The sequence below is a fragment of the Tupaia chinensis genome, unplaced genomic scaffold (assembly GCF_000334495.1).
Source record: "Tupaia chinensis unplaced genomic scaffold, TupChi_1.0 Scaffold000341_1, whole genome shotgun sequence".
NCBI lineage: Eukaryota > Metazoa > Chordata > Mammalia > Scandentia > Tupaiidae > Tupaia > Tupaia belangeri.
In genome coordinates, this window is record NW_006159835.1 from 2,276,737 (window position 1) to 2,294,819 (window position 18,083).

At 37.8% G+C, this 18,083-nt stretch overlaps 1 protein-coding gene across 9 annotated transcripts in view; it reads right to left on the reverse strand.

Annotated features, from left to right (window-relative positions):
* EHBP1 (EH domain binding protein 1) overlaps positions 1 to 18,083 on the reverse strand; it is a 587,840-nt gene that overhangs the window by 391,064 nt on the left and 178,693 nt on the right. For 8 of the 9 annotated variants that reach the window (XM_027773334.1, XM_027773333.1, XM_006152207.3 and 5 more), the window contains one exon: positions 16,874 to 17,272. In XM_027773334.1, the coding sequence (XP_027629135.1) occupies positions 16,874 to 16,977 (104 nt within the window). In that variant the 5' untranslated portion in view covers positions 16,978 to 17,272. Of the gene's footprint in view, positions 1 to 16,873; positions 17,273 to 17,414; positions 17,436 to 18,083 lie in introns of those variants that run through there. The other variant, XM_006152210.3, reaches the window with a different exon arrangement.

Here is an 18,083-nt window from a genome sequence, read left to right on the forward strand (position 1 = left end):
CAGGAATGAAATTTGACTTTGTGACTAAAAGAATACTTGTCAATTTGCAAGTAATGACCTGGACCACGAGCTGTATAGGGTGCAATCCAAAGTAATGCTTGCATATTTCCCATCTGATTGCAGATATTGACCATTGTTTGGGCCAAAATTTCAGTAATAGCAGTAGCTACTTTCTCTGTGATGAAGCCATGTTTTCAGGAAAGTGTTAGATTTTGCAGATTTCCATCAAAAGTCTATCTTGACAACTGGCAATTAGGGTATATGATTCTCCGTAAATTTTTGCCTTGGCATCTGGGCTGATCACAACTGAGGAAGTCTGCTACAACCGAGAAATTTGACCCATAGAGTCAAATGGTTCGACTGAAGACTTTGTCATGCAGAAAGAAGTTGTTCAATTAAAGAATTAACTGGGGCCAGCAGGTGGCATGGAGGTTAAGGTGCTGGACTCCCATAAGGGTGACTGTGGTTTGAGTCCTGGACCTGGAGGTTTGCTTTCCCTCATTAGACCTTACAACTAAAAATAAAAATAATAATAATAATAAAATTAAATAATTCTTTTTTAAAAAATGTATTATTTTGTGTCTGCATTCTTCACTCAGGGTTATTTTTTTAAGAATTATTTTATCTAACTTTATTCATTTTAGTTTGACCAGAGGGACAGAGGGGGAGAGAGAGAGAAAGTGAGAAAGCAAGCCACTAGGTCTGGGACTCATGACCGGCCATGTGAGAGTCCAGTGCCCTTAACCACCACACCACCTGTGGCAGAGTATGGCCACACCATAATCCCCTCTCCTACATTGTCCTTTCAGGATTTTTGGTATACACACACACACATCCAGTGTGATTTTCAAGCCACCAGGTCCAAGACTTGAATTGCAGTAGGCCTTGTGGGAATCTAGAGCCTTACCCACCATGCCACCTGCTGGCCCAAAAGTTTTAAAAATATATCAATTAACTATTTTTTTAAGTTATCTTGTACATTAGAATTCTTTTCAAATTAAAGCAGACTCATTAAGCCTGATTTCTAGTTTCACTTATTGCCTGAATAAATCCAGTTTTAATTAAGTTACTTTGAGATAAGGTTTCACTATATGGCTCCCTGCTTTTAATGATTTTTGGAGAACAGTAGAGAATAAAACATAAAGTTGGAGAGGAACTGCGTGCATGTGGTAAACCAAATTTCAGAAACTTAAAGGAAATGGTTAAGAAAATCACTAGAAAAACAGAATAAGAACCAATTTTAAAATTAAGTGTATCATACTAAGTAGACCTTATAAACAAAGGGGAACTATGGAATATTCATTTCAGGAGAATAATTATGGCAGTTATATAGGCAAAGAACCAGAAGAGCCTCTCAGAAAGTATTAATGACTACCACAAAAGCCTACACTAGAAGTTCCCAAACTTTCTGGATTAACAATATCCTTAATGCATCAGTAATTTTTCCACAGACTTGCTGACTCCTAGGTCAAAAGAAATACCTAACCATTCTGTTTATTAAGTACACAGTTGAGTCCAAACAACTTAAGGATATATGACCTAAAAACTTGGCACCTGTGTTGGATCTTGCACAACCTATCAAACCTTAAAATTAAACTGAGCATTTCTTGTGCCACAAAGATCTTTTATGATGCCTGGTTTTGTCACAGCAACTACCAAAAACTCAGGTTTACAAAAATATGGTGTCACTGAAAGGAATGTAGTGATCTAATTTTTAAATTAAACTACCTTGTAAATAAAAAAGAATTGCTCTAATGTTTAAAAAAAGAGAGAGAAAGAGAGAGAGAGAGAGATACTCAAGCTAGTAGTTTCTGTGGTTTCCCACAGATGTTGCCATTACCCTCAAAATTGTCAAGCATCTCCTGGCATCCTTGTGAGTTTCCAGAATCTCTTGGTTCCCTGGCATGGTTCAGGAACCATGGGCCATGGCAAAAGATAACAAAGGATGGGACAAAGGCAGTAGTAACAAAAAAATCAAAGTGACGACTAGCTTGGTGGCGCAGTAGTAATGTGCTTGCTGTTCAAGTGATGCTGGATCCATATGGAAGACTGAGGCTTTGGTTTCCTGGTTGACTTACACATGTTGAGCTGGCATGCTTTAGTTCCTGACAGGTTGGGAGGGCTGGGGAGAATCAGAATGGGATCCTATTGAGGGTGCTTGTCTTTCTCCCTATCCCTCCCTCTCCCTCCTTTCCTCTCAGTCTCTGTATATCGCTCTCATGGAAAAATATGACTGCTTAAAAAAAAAGAAAAGAAAAATCTAAGTGAGAATTAACAGATTTCAGAGAGAAAAAAAAAAGCAGATTCAGTGATATGGCCTGCTAGTTTACAATAACAATGCAAATTTTTAAGAAACTTTCCTTTAAAAAAAAATTTCACCTTTAGCTAGCCTTCAACAACAGTCTTTATGTGAAAGAGTCTTTTTTTCAATGAATTAATAAACTTGTTCAATATTTATATTAATTCTGACAACTGCATATGTAACATGCTCTCACCTTTAACAACAACAAAAATCACAAATTAGTTGAACCACAGGAAGAAATTCAATTCAAAAGTTTGATTCAACTCATTTCTAGAATACCAATAGGAATTATCTTCCAGCCTTTGACAAAGCCTTGCTTGAAACAGATATTCAAGAAAGAATCAAATGCTGTAGTTTTAAAACCTAACCTGATGTTCTGATCCAACTAGGGAACTTCTAAAATGACGGATTTGGCAGCACTATCCCAGAATCAGGACTTTCTAAGGGACATAGAAGTCTCCATACTTGCAAAGTGCTCTAGGGAGTCTGAAGATGAGACTGGTTGGAAATCGAGGGCTAAATCAGCACTTTCCAATGAAATATTTTGTGATGATGGAAATGCTTCATATTTGCACTGTCCACACTGTCCAATGGGATAACCCATTGTCAAATACAGCTTAGTGAATCCTTGAAATGTAGCTAGTATATCTAAAGTACTGAATTTTAAATTTTACTTAAATTGGTTCTTGCTAATAAAATATATTTTTTCTATATACCTTAACCTGTATATTTTTCAGTTGAAGGAACTAAAAATATATTTTATCCTATGTATACAATTGTCTTATTTTTCAAACACAATAGATTTTTAAAAATCACCACTGAACCTGATTAGAAGCTATAAGACATAATTTCTGTATATTTTGACAATGAGTCATTTTGAAAAAAGTAATTTAAAACCCACTTGATGGGACCAGTAGATAATGTAAAGTAGTAATGTGCTTGCTGTTCAAGTGATGCTGGATCCATATGGAAGACTGAGGCTTTGGTTTCCTGGTTGACTTACACATGTTGAGCATGCATGCATTAGATCCTGACAGGTTGGGAGGGCTGGGGAGAATCAGAATGGGATCCTATTGAGGGTGCTTGTCTTTCTCCCTATCCCTCCCTCTCCCTCCTTTCCTCTCAGTCTCTGTATATCGCTCTCATGGAAAAATATGACTGCTTAAAAAAAAAGAAAAGAAAAATCTAAGTGAGAATTAACAGATTTCAGAGAGAAAAAAAAAAGCAGATTCAGTGATATGGCCTGCTAGTTTACAATAACAATGCAAATTTTTAAGAAACTTTCCTTTAAAAAAAAATTTCACCTTTAGCTAGCCTTCAACAACAGTCTTTATGTGAAAGAGTCTTTTTTTCAATGAATTAATAAACTTGTTCAATATTTATATTAATTCTGACAACTGCATATGTAACATGCTCTCACCTTTAACAACAACAAAAATCACAAATTAGTTGAACCACAGGAAGAAATTCAATTCAAAAGTTTGATTCAACTCATTTCTAGAATACCAATAGGAATTATCTTCCAGCCTTTGACAAAGCCTTGCTTGAAACAGATATTCAAGAAAGAATCAAATGCTGTAGTTTTAAAACCTAACCTGATGTTCTGATCCAACTAGGGAACTTCTAAAATGACGGATTTGGCAGCACTATCCCAGAATCAGGACTTTCTAAGGGACATAGAAGTCTCCATACTTGCAAAGTGCTCTAGGGAGTCTGAAGATGAGACTGGTTGGAAATCGAGGGCTAAATCAGCACTTTCCAATGAAATATTTTGTGATGATGGAAATGCTTCATATTTGCACTGTCCACACTGTCCAATGGGATAACCCATTGTCAAATACAGCTTAGTGAATCCTTGAAATGTAGCTAGTATATCTAAAGTACTGAATTTTAAATTTTACTTAAATTGGTTCTTGCTAATAAAATATATTTTTTCTATATACCTTAACCTGTATATTTTTCAGTTGAAGGAACTAAAAATATATTTTATCCTATGTATACAATTGTCTTATTTTTCAAACACAATAGATTTTTAAAAATCACCACTGAACCTGATTAGAAGCTATAAGACATAATTTCTGTATATTTTGACAATGAGTCATTTTGAAAAAAGTAATTTAAAACCCACTTGATGGGACCAGTAGATAATGTAATGGCTACATCGCTGGACTCCCATTTGTCAATTGCAGTTCAAGTCTCGGACCCAGTGGCTTAAACTCACACTGGGCGCGTGTACGTGCATGCCCAAGATCCTGAGAGGAGAATGAAGGAGAAGCAACTGTGGCACGGCCATCCCCCCGGGGGTGATTTCTCACTTTCTCTTTGTCTGTCTCTGTCTTTCTGGCAAGCACACACTCCTTATAGTAAAAACCTCTCAAGAAAAAAAAAAAAAAAAACACTTGAATGCTTAGTTTGCCTAAACAATAACTACAACATCAGAACAATTTTACAATCAAATTAGTAGTCAACCAATGGCAAGTGGAAAACTAGTCAACATATTATTCCTTCTATAACCCGATTCATTCATTTCAAAATGTAAATCTCTCCTTTCAACATTAGAGAAGCACTGATAATATTTTTTTACTTCTATTATTATTTCAAATCCCACAATACAATGCTGTTTTTGTTTTTAATAATCAAATGTCCTTTAAAGAATTTAAGAACTGAGGAGAGAAAAAGCCTTTCATGTTTACCCAAAAATTTACCATTTTGGGTGTTCTTCATTATTTCCAGAAAGAAGTTTCTATATAGTGCCATTATCCTTTAACATTTTTCACTTCTGAAGATCTGACAACAGATTCACTCAGCTTTTATCAACCTTTTTTATGATTTTTAATTTACATTCAATCATTGTACATCTCTATAGTGCATAATATACTTCTTCAAAGTATGCATGCAGTACAAGAGAATCAAATCAAGGATATTACTATATGCATTATTTTTCACAGAGAGCTTTACATTCTGGTGTCTGTTAAGTGTTTCTTCCCTGAGCCCATCTTACCTACCCTCTACCCTCCATTCCCTTTTCATAAAATCTCTTGTATCTACACTTGTCCTCTGTACTATTATATCTTCAAATCTTTCTAATTTTTTTTTGAGAGGTTTTTGTTATAGGGCGTGTGCACTTGCCAGAAAGACAGAGAGAGACAGAAAGACAGAAAGCAAGAAGTCAACCCCCCAGGGGGGATGGCTACGCCACAATCCCTTCTCCTCCATTCTCCTCTCGGGATCTTAGGCACGCACGCACACACAAGCACACAGCGTGGATATAAGCCACCAGGTCTGGGACTCAAACCGTGGTTGACTACATGGGAGTCCAGCAACATAGCCATTACACCAACTGCTGGTCCCCAAATCTTTCCATTTCTACCATAGAGTATAGACATCTAGTATATATTGAGCAGAGATATACAGTATTTGTCTTTGATAACTGGCTTACTTCGCTTAGCAAAATCTTCTACATTCATCTACCTTGTATCAAAATATAAATTAACTTCAGTTTAGATATAAATAGCCACATGCATTTAGTTGTTCCTGTGGACAGCACAGAACTAGATGTTTTATGTTAAATATCCATTCTTCTAAATTTTTCAAACTATACCCTTTTGTTTAAATCAGGTAGTCAATAAACTAGGTTCCTTACCCATATTCTCTCCTAAAGGATCTTTTTTTTTTTTTTTTTTGGAGAGATTTTCACTGTAGGGCACGTGCGCTCGCCAGACGGACAGAGAGAGACATAGAGACAGAAAGCGAGAAATCACCCCCCAGGGGGGATGGTCACACCGCAATCCCTTCTCCTCCATTCTCCTCTCGGGATCTTGGGCACGCACGCACACGCGCCCGGCGTGAGTTTTAAGCCACCGGGTCCGGGACACGAACCGCGGTCGACTACGTGGGAGTCCAGCGACATAGCCATTACGCCAACTGCTGGTTCCCTCTCCTAAAGGATCTTCATAAAGGTGAGAATAAATATTATCCAATTTAACAGTGGGTCTGAGTCTTTTGAAGTATTGTGGTGGAGTCGTCTTCTTACATTAATTTATTCCATGAGAGAGTATATGTACACCCCCAACAGAATCTTTTTTTTTTTTGGAGAGGTTTTTGCTATATAGGGCGTGTGCACTCACCAGAAAGACAGAGACAGACAGAAAGTGAGAAATCACCCCACCCCACCCCCAGGGGATGGCCACATCGCCATCCCTTCTCCTTCATTCTCCTCTCAGGATCTTGCTTGGGCATGCATGCATGCGCGCCCGGTGTGAGTTTAAGACACCAGGTCCAGGACTCAAATCAAGGTCGACTACATGGGAGTTCAGCGACATAGCTATTAAGCTAACTGCTGGTCCCAAGTTCTAAGGAAAGTCTCTGCAAACAAATTTGTATACTTTCCTTAGCCAGAAGTACTATTACATGAACTAATGTTCTTCCCTTTTTGCCTCAGCTGTCAGTAAACTCAAAACCAAATCCAGTGTCTAGTGGTATAAACGAACTCTTCTCAAGTGCCCAGTAATATGTACTCTCTCTGTGCTTCTAAGACTATCACTGTTATATTTATGTCTCTAAATTAGTCAACTTAGTGTTATTTTAAATTCTCAAACTGATGAACTCTTTTAGATACAAGCAGTTTTACAGTGATAACTTCTCTGAATTAAAGCCAATTATTATTCATTTAGAAGTATTTTTAAATAATATTAGAATTAATAAAACCAGAATTTTTTAATAGATAAAACTTAACAAAAGAAAATCTTTAGATGCCTATTAGCAAAACTGTCTAAAACCCTCACTATAATGATGATGAGACCAATTTATAATGACATACTACAGTAATCTTACTGCCCCCCCATATCAAAACTCAGTCCTACTCCTTTTAACAAATATGCAAAAATCCTGATGCAGAATATGAACATCCCTATTGAGCATTCAGCTCAAAATGCTTTGTGCAGTTTTTCCTTTCGCACACTGGACTATTTTTATAACACTCAGTGAACTACTTCAGTGGCTCTTTTGTGAAATCTCCCACAAAATTAGAACACACACATTGGTGTATCAATAGCACATTTCTAGAAATGACTAATTTTTTAAGTTCCCTGTGCATATTAATTATAAAATTAATGTGAAACTAAACTAAATGATAAGAGTAGAACTTTTTCACATAATCCCTTCAAATTTCATTTTAAAAACCAACCTTTAGAATATCTAAACCAAGATTTGATACCAGAAAAATGTAAGAAAAATATATATTACAAAAATATAAAATTTAACTGTCCCTGCCCCCTGCTAGTTTCTTTTAAAAAATCAGAACAGGAGGCCAGGAGGTGGCATGGTGGTTAAGGATGCTAGATTCCCACAGGGCCGACCGTGGTTCGAGTTCTGGACGTGGCAGCTTTCTCTCTCTCTCTCTCTCTCTCTCTCTCACACACACACATACACACACACACGCACACACACACACTGTCCCTCTCTGGTCAAATCAAAATAAATAAACATAAATAAATAAATAGTTAAATAAAATAATAAATGTTTTTTAATCCCTTAAAAAAATCGTCGCAGGAAAAAAAAAGTTTTTTAAGAAAAACTATCATAAAGAAATGCATCATAAAGCCATCTGGTGGCATGATGATTAAGGCAGCTGGATTCCCACATGGCTAACTACCGACTGCAGTTTGGGTCCTCAACACAGCAGCCTGAAAAACACGCTGGGTGCATAAGGAGAATTAAGGAGGGATTGCAGTGTGCCCATCCCGCCAGGGGGTGGGGGGGTTGCTTTCTCACTTTCCCTCTGTCTCTCTCCAGCAAGTACATGTGCTCTATAGCATTTTTTTTTTAAATGGAAATATATCATAAGACCAGCTTCACAGCACAGTTGTAATGTGCAGCTCAAGAGAAGTCAGATCCTACATGGTGACCCTCTTTGAATCTTCCACCTGGTCATCTGAAACACACTGGCCATGCACACAAATTGCTCAAGATCTGATGGACTAGCGAACTGGAGGAAGGGGATCAAAGTATGACCAGACCCTTGGAGGGTACTACTCTCTCCCTTTTCCTCTCTTTTTCTCTCTCTCTCATTTCTCACTCTCATGTACAAACACACTCTATCAAAAATAAAGGGGAAAAAAGACATCATAAATTGTCACCACAGGACACATACATACACACACAGAGGCAAACTATCCTACTTTTTGAAATTATTTTTTAAAAGAAAATAGTTATAAAATCATATGAATTGTTCTAGAAGCAAACATATGTAGTTCCTCTCACCAAAAGTCAAAGTACTATCAAAACTTAGTTCATTTCAGCATAGCACTTTTGCTAGTATGCTCCTACCTCTCTAGTCACTCCAACCTTCTATGTTGGTTCACATTTCTCTAACGATCTTAAATGTTCAGGTTATATTTTCCATCTTCTACTAACTTACTGTACTCCTTCTTTCCAATACTTCAATTTCCAACATTCAATGCTTAGATCAAAAGATAAAAGATAATAACAATCAATTACGGCACTTACTATATGTCAGACACTGTTGCAACATCTACACAGGCATTATCTCATTTGATTGCAAAAACAACTCAATACTGGAAGCACTGTTACTATCATCTTCATTTTACAGATTAGTTACTAAGGGGTAATTTTGTCCAAGGTCACACAATCATATATTCCTTCATGCACAGACTTGAATGTTCCCCAACACTGTTCTAAAGTTTCCTTCTATAGGGCTGAAAAACAGGCACAATGGACTCTCTTCTACTGCATATGAAATTAGACTAGAATAAGACTAAACTAATAGTTTAGAGGCTGAACAAAGAGAAAACAAAAGGTACTAAAGTTTAGATTCCAAAAACACTAGCTATAAGTAACCCTAATGATTTAGAGCAAGGGTCAGCAAACTTTTCCTGAAAGGCCCAGACAGTAAATATTTTAAACTCTACAGCCTAAACTCTGTGCAAACTAAGTAGCAACTACCTAACTCTGCCATTATAGTATAAAAGAAACCATAGACAATATGTGAACAAATGGATATTGCTGTATTCAAAAAAAAGAAAATCTTTAGTTACAAAGAGGCAAATTGGATCAGTCCAGAGCTTGCCAGCTCTTGATATATAGGCATAATGAGTCAGGTGTGGAAGCTATCCTGACATAAGCACAGCGATGTCCAATTATGCAATAAAAGGACTCTATTCCTTAAACACATCACAACTGAATTCTGTAAAGCTGCCATTTCCCATAGAATATACACTTAAAATCTGGATAAAATATTGTATGTTACAATTTTAACCTTAAAATAAACATCAGTTCATAAGACACTGTAACAAAATCATGAACAAGTAACATCAATTTATTGGGTCATCAGAAAAGTCATGGTGGGTTTTTTAATGTTTTTCTATGCAAAAAATGTGTCATGATTTTTCTGACGACCCAAGAGTATTTGCTAAAATTATATGCCTTTGACAATTCACAACATAGAAGACTATGCTCTTTTGTTTCAAGAAACTTTCAACTCAGAAAAAATTCAAACTAACCTCTCTACAAGCAACAGTAGAAACTAGGGAACAATACCAACCTTATCTCTTTCTGGAGTCATCTCTCCCTCCAACCCACCTTTCCCCTCATACATTAAAGACTTTAGTACCTGACCCCTGTCTTAAACATTCAGTCTCCCATTATTTCTGGCAACTTCAAGAACTATTATACATAAGACAATCTGTCCCCTGTCTTAGTCTCTAAATTCCTTGGCCACCTTCTTCCCTTACAAAACTCTTTTTCTCCATTACCTCTCAACCACCAACTGTTATGGTTATTTACTAATAGCCATAGTCTCTAAAGAGGACTGGAAGGTGCAGAACATAACTCATTTAAGCACTAAATTTATTTTTAAAAAAAGAAATTAAGGGGAACCAGTACTTAGCGTAATGGCTATGTCGCTGGACTCCCACGTAGTCGACTGCGGTTCGCGTCTCGGACCCGGTGGCTTAAATCTCACGCCGGGCGCGTGTGCATGCGTGCCCAAGATCCCGAGAGGAGAATGGAGGAGAAGGGATTGCTGCGTGACCATCCCTCCTGGGGGGTTATTTCTCACTTTCTGTCTCTCTGTCTCTCTCTGTCTGGTGAGCGCATGTGCCCTATAGCAAAAACCTCTCAAAAAAAAAGAAATTAAGGTAAACTCAGATTTAATGTATACAATATAGTAATTAAAAAAAACTGAGCATGTATGCTCATTTTCTTAAAGCGATAAGCATATGTGATCCAAAACTTTGTCATTAACATAAACTATATCCTCCAAAATCAAGCACCTCAGTCGGATTTCCACATCCCACCTTTCCAGCTCATTTACTCTGGTATCCCCACTGACAACAATTCTTCAACTTCTTTAAAAATCTCTGACTATCCTCTCACCTTTTCACTGATGATTCCATGTTCTGTGTCCTTTTTTCCCCTCTCTCCTTTTCCAGTTTGTATGACACTGGTTCATCACTATAACTACTCTTGCACATTCACTCTCAGTTTTCTTGTCCCTTTTTTACTCAGTTACACATTACTGTCAAAGCCAACCCGGGTCAAATCCAAGTCTACCTATTCCATGCCTGTACCCAAATGCTTAACATAGCTGGATTAAAACATACAAACTTGTTATTTTCATTCAGCTTAAATTTATGACCAAAAAGTTAAGAAAGTCAGCACTACTTAGTTCTTTAGTCAATTGATTCTTGCTCCTCTCTCTTCAATCCTTTGTCTTTTCTTCCTCTGAGCTCATGATCTCAAATATTATTCCCCAAGAAAATAAACACCAGCAGAAGAGAATATCTACATTCTCCTTCACTAAATCTACCAACCTACCTGCTTCTCTATCCACATATTGCACCTTCTCTCTTTGTAACAGGGAATTATCCCTATTCCTTAAGTTCAATCTTTCCACTTGCATACTGAATCCTTTTCTCTTTCACTCAAAGACTTTTCTCCTCAGGTTACTTACTGCCTCTCCCACCATATCATCAGTTTTTCCTTCTCTATCAACCATTTCCACCAGTATTTTCATAGATGCTACAATATCTGCCATGCAAAAAATATACCCTGGGCTGGCTCCATGGGACAGTAGTAAAATGCTATTCAAGAGAAGCCAGACTCCCACATGGCAACTGTGATTGAAATCCCCAGTTTGGTCAGTCTGAAAACACCAGGCAATGCTCAAGTCCCCAAGATACAATGGGCTGGAAAACTGAAAGGAGATCATGGAATGACTGGACTCTGTAGAGGATGATCTACCATAAATAAAGAAAAAGTTAAAATATATGTGTGTCGACACCTTGAATCCAGGTCCCTCTTCAGCTACTGCCTAATTCTCTACCTTGTAGAAAAACTTTCCAAGAAAATCATCTATATTTATTGTGCTCACTTCATTTCTTCTCTTACCAGAATTTCATTCTGCAACCTTATTAAATTATCATTACAACCACAACCTGCCACCTTTCAAGCAGTTCTCTTAAATACTTATATAGCCATTGAGAACTCATAAAGTGAATTAGACTCCTCTCAGAAAACTTTAGGTACAGTTTATAAAAGAATTGGACACAAAGTACAATGAGAGAAATGACAGCATAGCCTCTTTCTTTCAAACTCATCTCCAGTGACTAGTCTTATCACTTATCAACAGCTACATCAGTAAACCAAGATAATTAATTAAATGACCTGGAGTCAACAGTAAGAGTAGGGCGTATATAAACCCTTTTCATCTCCAAATGTGCTACAGCCCCTTTATATGACAGTCAAGGAGTGATAAGAAACAGGACTTCATAGTATATTGTCCTTCTCTCAGATAATAAGTCATTCAAGTTTTTGTTCCTGACCTAAGTTCTAGAACTAGTACATCCTGACGGAATCAGAAATTGAACTCTTTGTGCATAAAAAAAATGCCATGCCTTTTCCCACAACCCAATACTATAAAAGGACAATAAAGAGAAATAGTATTAAGAAAGCAGACATCACAAACCCTCTAATCTATAGAATTCATCCTCTGATCAAGGGTAAAGTACTATGAGTTTGCTCATGTCCAATATCTAAAAAAAGACAGGCTCCTTAAATCCCTACCTTCATCTTGTTATGTCATGCCAGGTGTTTTTCTTGTCCTTAATCACAGAAATAGTACATTCTCCCCTGGAAAGCATACTCTTGATTTCAATTACCCTCTTCCATTATGACTTTCCTAAATTCCATCCAATCTCCCATCTTCACCCCCTTGAATTTTAAAATCATAAAAAAGTCCATGTATTTTTAACGTACCTATCTGGTACTAGGGAACCAGCAGATGGCGTAATGGTTATGTCACTGGACTCCCATATAGTTGACCGTGATTCGAGTCTTGAACCTGGAGGCTTCGAACTCATACTGGGCACACGTGTGTACATGCCCAAAATCCCAAGAGGAGAATAGAGGTAAAGGGATAGCAGTGTGGCCAACCTCTGAGGGGTGATTTCTCACTTTCTGTCTTTGTCTCTCTGGCCAGCGCACGTGACCTATAGCAAAAATCTCTCTGAAAAAAAAAAAAGAATGGGGAGGTCTAACAGGTGGGTTGATGGTTAAGGCTGCTGGACTCCCACACAGCCAACTGTGGTTCAAGTCGTGGACCTGGTGGCTTTCTCTCTCTCTCTTTCTCTCTCTCTCTCTCTCTCTCTCTCTCTCTCTCTCACACACACACACACACACACACACACACACACACACTGTCCCTCTCTGGTCAAATTTAAATAAATAAATAAAGTTAAAGTAATTTTTTTTTGGAGAGGTTTTTGCTATAGCGCAAGTGTGCTCACCAGAAAGACAGAGAGAGACAGAGAGATCGAAAGCAAGAAATCACCCCCCAGGGGGGATGGCCACGCCACAATCCCCTCTCCTCCATTCTCCTCTCGGGATCTTGGGTATGTACACACAAGTGACCAGTGTGAGCACCAGGTCCAGGACTTGAATCGTGGTCAACTACATGGGAGTTCAGTGACATAGTCATTATGCTAACTGCTGGTCCCAATAAAATAATTCTTTTTAAAAAAAGAAAAAGAATGGGTACTTGGGAACGTGAAAACATTATTTCCAAAATACCATTCTTAATGGTATTTCAGCCTATTATGGAACTTGTTAAGATGCAGATTCTGATTCGGTATGTCTAAGGCAGAGTTTGAGAGCAGTTTGTACAGTCCCTAGGAATTACAAATGTTTCTGGTACTCAGAGAACAGTAAGTAACAAGGCTCTAAATGGTATGGCACCTATACACACAGGTTACCTCCAAAGACACACTTCCAATGGATACTGCTATTCCTTCTTCTCTAACTTATGCCACAACTATTTCTTATCCTCTCAACAACTGTAATTTATCTTCAATATTATTACTGATGCCTTTTTCCTTTTATTCAATCAGCACCTCTAAATCTTGTTCCTCTCCTTTTACTCTTCCATAATCTCCACAGCATACCTAAAATGTAAATGAAGCTGATTAAAAAAAAAAATTTACTGTGTATTCAAGTCTATTTTTATTCTTATAACCTGTAAACAGATTTTAACTTAGCAAACATACATCGAATAATTTAAGATTCTTGCAAATGTCAAAATGATGAATAGGAAAAAAATAAAAAGACTATATAATATAAGTGAGAAACTAAGCCTAATCTGTGTCCATAACAAGAATCTAATCAAAGCAAAATTAATATCAACTAAAAGTCACTGGAACACATTTTTATATAATGAAAATATTTTAAAGCTCTACTTAAGGATCTACTTATAAATAAAATTCCAGTATAACAAACAGATTAACATCTCTTTGTGCAATATCACCTTGTAGTTTTAAACTATCGATATATTTTTCAATGAAAGCAAAATAAAATTTAATATATTTAGAACTATAATTTCTTTTTCTAAAGAATTATTTATTTAATTACATTTGTTATTTTTTGTTTGTTTTTTTTGTTTGTTTGTTGTTTTTATAGAAAGAGAGAGAGAGAAGGGGAAAGTGAGAAAGCAAGCTGCCAGGTCTGAGACTCAAACCGCAGTCGGCCACAGAGGAATCCAGCACCTTTAACCACTGCACCACCTGCTGGCCCTAGAACTACATTTCTAAAAATTCCAGGAGAATATCTAAATGCTTCTGGTATTAAGTATAGATTCTATCATAAGCCTAAATTAATAGGTGTACCATAATGACTATCCCTAAAAGTTATCAAGTTAAATGTCTACCATTGATTTGAGACACATTAAAAACAAATACTTCTTGGTGGGGGGAGGAGGGGAAATCCTGTGAGGGAAGAAATTGATTTTGTAACTGAGGAATCACCTGATGCAAGATTTCAGAAAGTTAATGAATACAATTAAAGTACAAGTTCATTTTGGTGCAAATTTTTTTCAAATCCATGCATACTTTCTTCGTAATATACATTTCCCATAAACTTTTTAAAGATCCCCTGTATCCTATTTCTCTTTAAAAGAGATCCAAATTAAACCATGCTCCCAGAAACTGCCAAGTCAAGAAAATACTTGTCATCAAGATGTTTGTCATATATTCCCTACCTTGGTTAGTAGTACACTCTGCCTTCCAAGGTAGGAACTTGGGTGTCGATCTAGATCTTTCCTTTTTCCTTATTCCCATCCTTCCAGACCCTCAATTGAAATGACCAAGTTCTATCCATTTTATGTTCTAGGTGTTCCGCTAGTCAATTTTCTCCATTCCTTCTACTACTGCCTTACTCCGTCTTTTTTCTTGCCTTATCTCTGCAATAGCCACACTAACATCACTGTTTCCAGTCACCTTTTCTCTATAATCTTGACAGTATACTGTTGTCTCGGTAGCAAACTTAACGTTTTCCTACAGCAAACCTAACGTTTCTTCAGCTCAAAACTCTTCTCTATGTCCCTATCACCCACAGAATAAAGCCTAAACCCTTTATAATAACACATAATTTACCACTTTCCTGTCTACCTCTCAAACTTCATACTCCACTATACTATCTCATCCTATTCTTTAAGCCCTATCAAAATCAAACTACAATGCTTGAACTTCCAGCATACCCCATGCTATTTAATGCCTTCATGTTTTTTGTTTGGGCTGTTGCTTCAGTTTAGAATGTCCTTCACTTATCTCTGGGCTTCCTGGACTACAAACTACTAAGAATCTTTCAAATCCCAGCTCAGATCCCAGGAAGCCATCATAAGACACCCAACTGTCTACCCTTAAAGAGATGATTATTTTCCCTTCTGCTAACTCTGTACAGAACAACGGCATTTACTGCTCATTTATTATGTCTCTAATACTGCCCCATGTATTTCATATGTATTAACTAAGGTAATCTTCACAACTATTGTTCCTATGAAGTGGTATCATCAGTACCTTTCTGGATATGAAAAGCAAATCACAGAGAAGTTAAATAACTTGTTCCCAAGGGTACCCAATTGGGTGGAGACAGATGAACATCCATCCATCATTCATACTTATATTATTGCAACTATCACAGCAAATTGATTTCCAAGATTGTCCTACTTTGGACTATAAGCTCCTTGAGGGTGGGGATTACGACATATTCAACTCTACATCCACAGTGCCTGGTATAAAGTAAGTAATCAGTACATGCATTTCTTGAATTTATTTTTAAAATAGCATTTCTAACAAGTTTAAGAGCAAAGCATTCAGAACTACTTTCCAAATAAATATTCAAATATAGGAGTTGTAGAACAGAATAAGCTATTTTTTTCATCAAATGAAAAAGATATTAAAAAGAGAGGATATTACAGACATGAAGTTACAGTCCTTACGGACAATGAAATGGACTTATTTTGCAATAATGCCGCTTAATCACTGCAATAAATCAAAACCCAAAGGACCATTTGCTTAAGATTAACTTTTTTCTTTCACTAAATAAGAATTCTGGTTGCTTATCATTCAGGGCAGTGAAAAGAAAGCCCTAAATTTACTTTGCTCAAGTGGAAAGAAACAAATCACAGACCAGCACTACTAATTGCTTCCTTAAATCCGGCCAAGAAATGTATCCCATTAGGCAATTAAAATAAAATACAGTTGCCTGACTAAGCATTTAGCAAAAGAATTTCTAAGGCTGTGTGGATGGCATTACATTATTCAAATAATGACAAATTCTTTATTTCAAGCAAAGAAAAAGAAAAAAATAGATTACTGCCACTCAATAAGAATGTATACATTTATGTTAAAATGTATACATATATTAAAATATGTATGCATATATATTTTAGCAGCCATTCTTTATTTCTCTTTAAAACTATAAATATCAAAGTTGTTCTAACACTAATGATGAATGACTTCAAGACCAAATCTACCGTACTTCTTGTGCTCTCTGTTACAGTCCTCTGAGCCATACTGAAGTGCAGTAATTAAAATCCACAGAGACAGCACCAGCAGCAACGGTGCACACCATAGTACTTGTTAGAGTAATCTTGCACCCCCGCCCAGCTTCTACACACTTGTGTACTACAGAAAGGTAAATCTGCTATTAGAAGATTCCGAGTTTAGGCCACAAGGAGTTTAGGCCACAGCACAGGAAACTCTACCTCCAAACACATCTTACCATTTCTTTGTACATTCAACCATCAGCTCCTGGTAGGAGGCCACAAACTGGAACTTGGAGGCATGTTTTCCCACACGCTGCAGTCTTTTCCAAACTGAAGCCATGATGATCAGTCAATACACAGAGGACAATTCCGGATTAGCAACACAGCAGCTTTAATAAAGCAGAGGGTCCAAAACAAAGGAGATTTGCATGTATGTCTGTACTTCAAAACTCAACTACAACTTGAAATGATGTTTGGGGTCCATAGTCTTCTCCCTGTTTCACAGGGTAAATCCCATCTTAGATGAATGGCCCAGTCAATAACAGTGTGATATACATGACAGGAGTGAGAAGAGGTTCCCTCATGGAGACATCACCATTCCACCTCAGGGGCTATATGACGTGTATTCTGGAGGACTGAAAAGCAAAACAAAGACAAAAACAGAAAGAACATGAGGAGAAAAGCACCAGAAGTGACTACCTACCTATGTTAGATAATGCTGCAACAGACAACCCCAGTTCTCTGCATGTTTTTCAAACAATGAAACAAAACACCGACCTCAAATGCCACTAACATCAAGAATGCAAGACACCGAGGAAGAAATTACAATTCACACCGAGGACGTGGAGCAACACATCAGGTAATCAGCATCAACAATCGGGAGAGACACAAGTCAGGCCCCTACCTCCCCCTCATAGCATCACAGAAGGGCGAACAGAGCGGGAAAGTCTAGGGATGCTGTTTAACGTCCACCGTCAGTCAGAGGGAGAAGTGGAGTATTTTAAATAAACTTAGTTGTTCAGTCGATAATTAATAGCCTCGAGTCCTGCAATATGTGCTTAGAACAAATTTGGGACCCGGGAGGAATGTTGTTGTTCAATCGGAAGGGAAAATGGTTGGGGAACGGAGAGTGGAGGGAAATCTCAAGGCAGAGGAAGGGCAATGTCCCGGCTCCAGGCCACTTGAGCACCCTTCAACCTTCTCTGCCAACCGAAGGGAAATGGTAACTCCCGCCTGGGCGTGAAGCAGTGACCAGCCGGGCAAGTGGACCGTGCGGGGTGCGGTGCCTCCCTCCCCCATCCTCAGGGGAACAGTCCGCCAGAGCCTCGTCTCCTCACGCACGGAGCCCAGACCCCTGCCGCCCAGCGGAGGCAGGCGGAGGCTCGCCCGTGGTCCCTGTCACCCAGGCGATGCTACAAGACCCCTACCCGGTCCCCGAACCCGCCC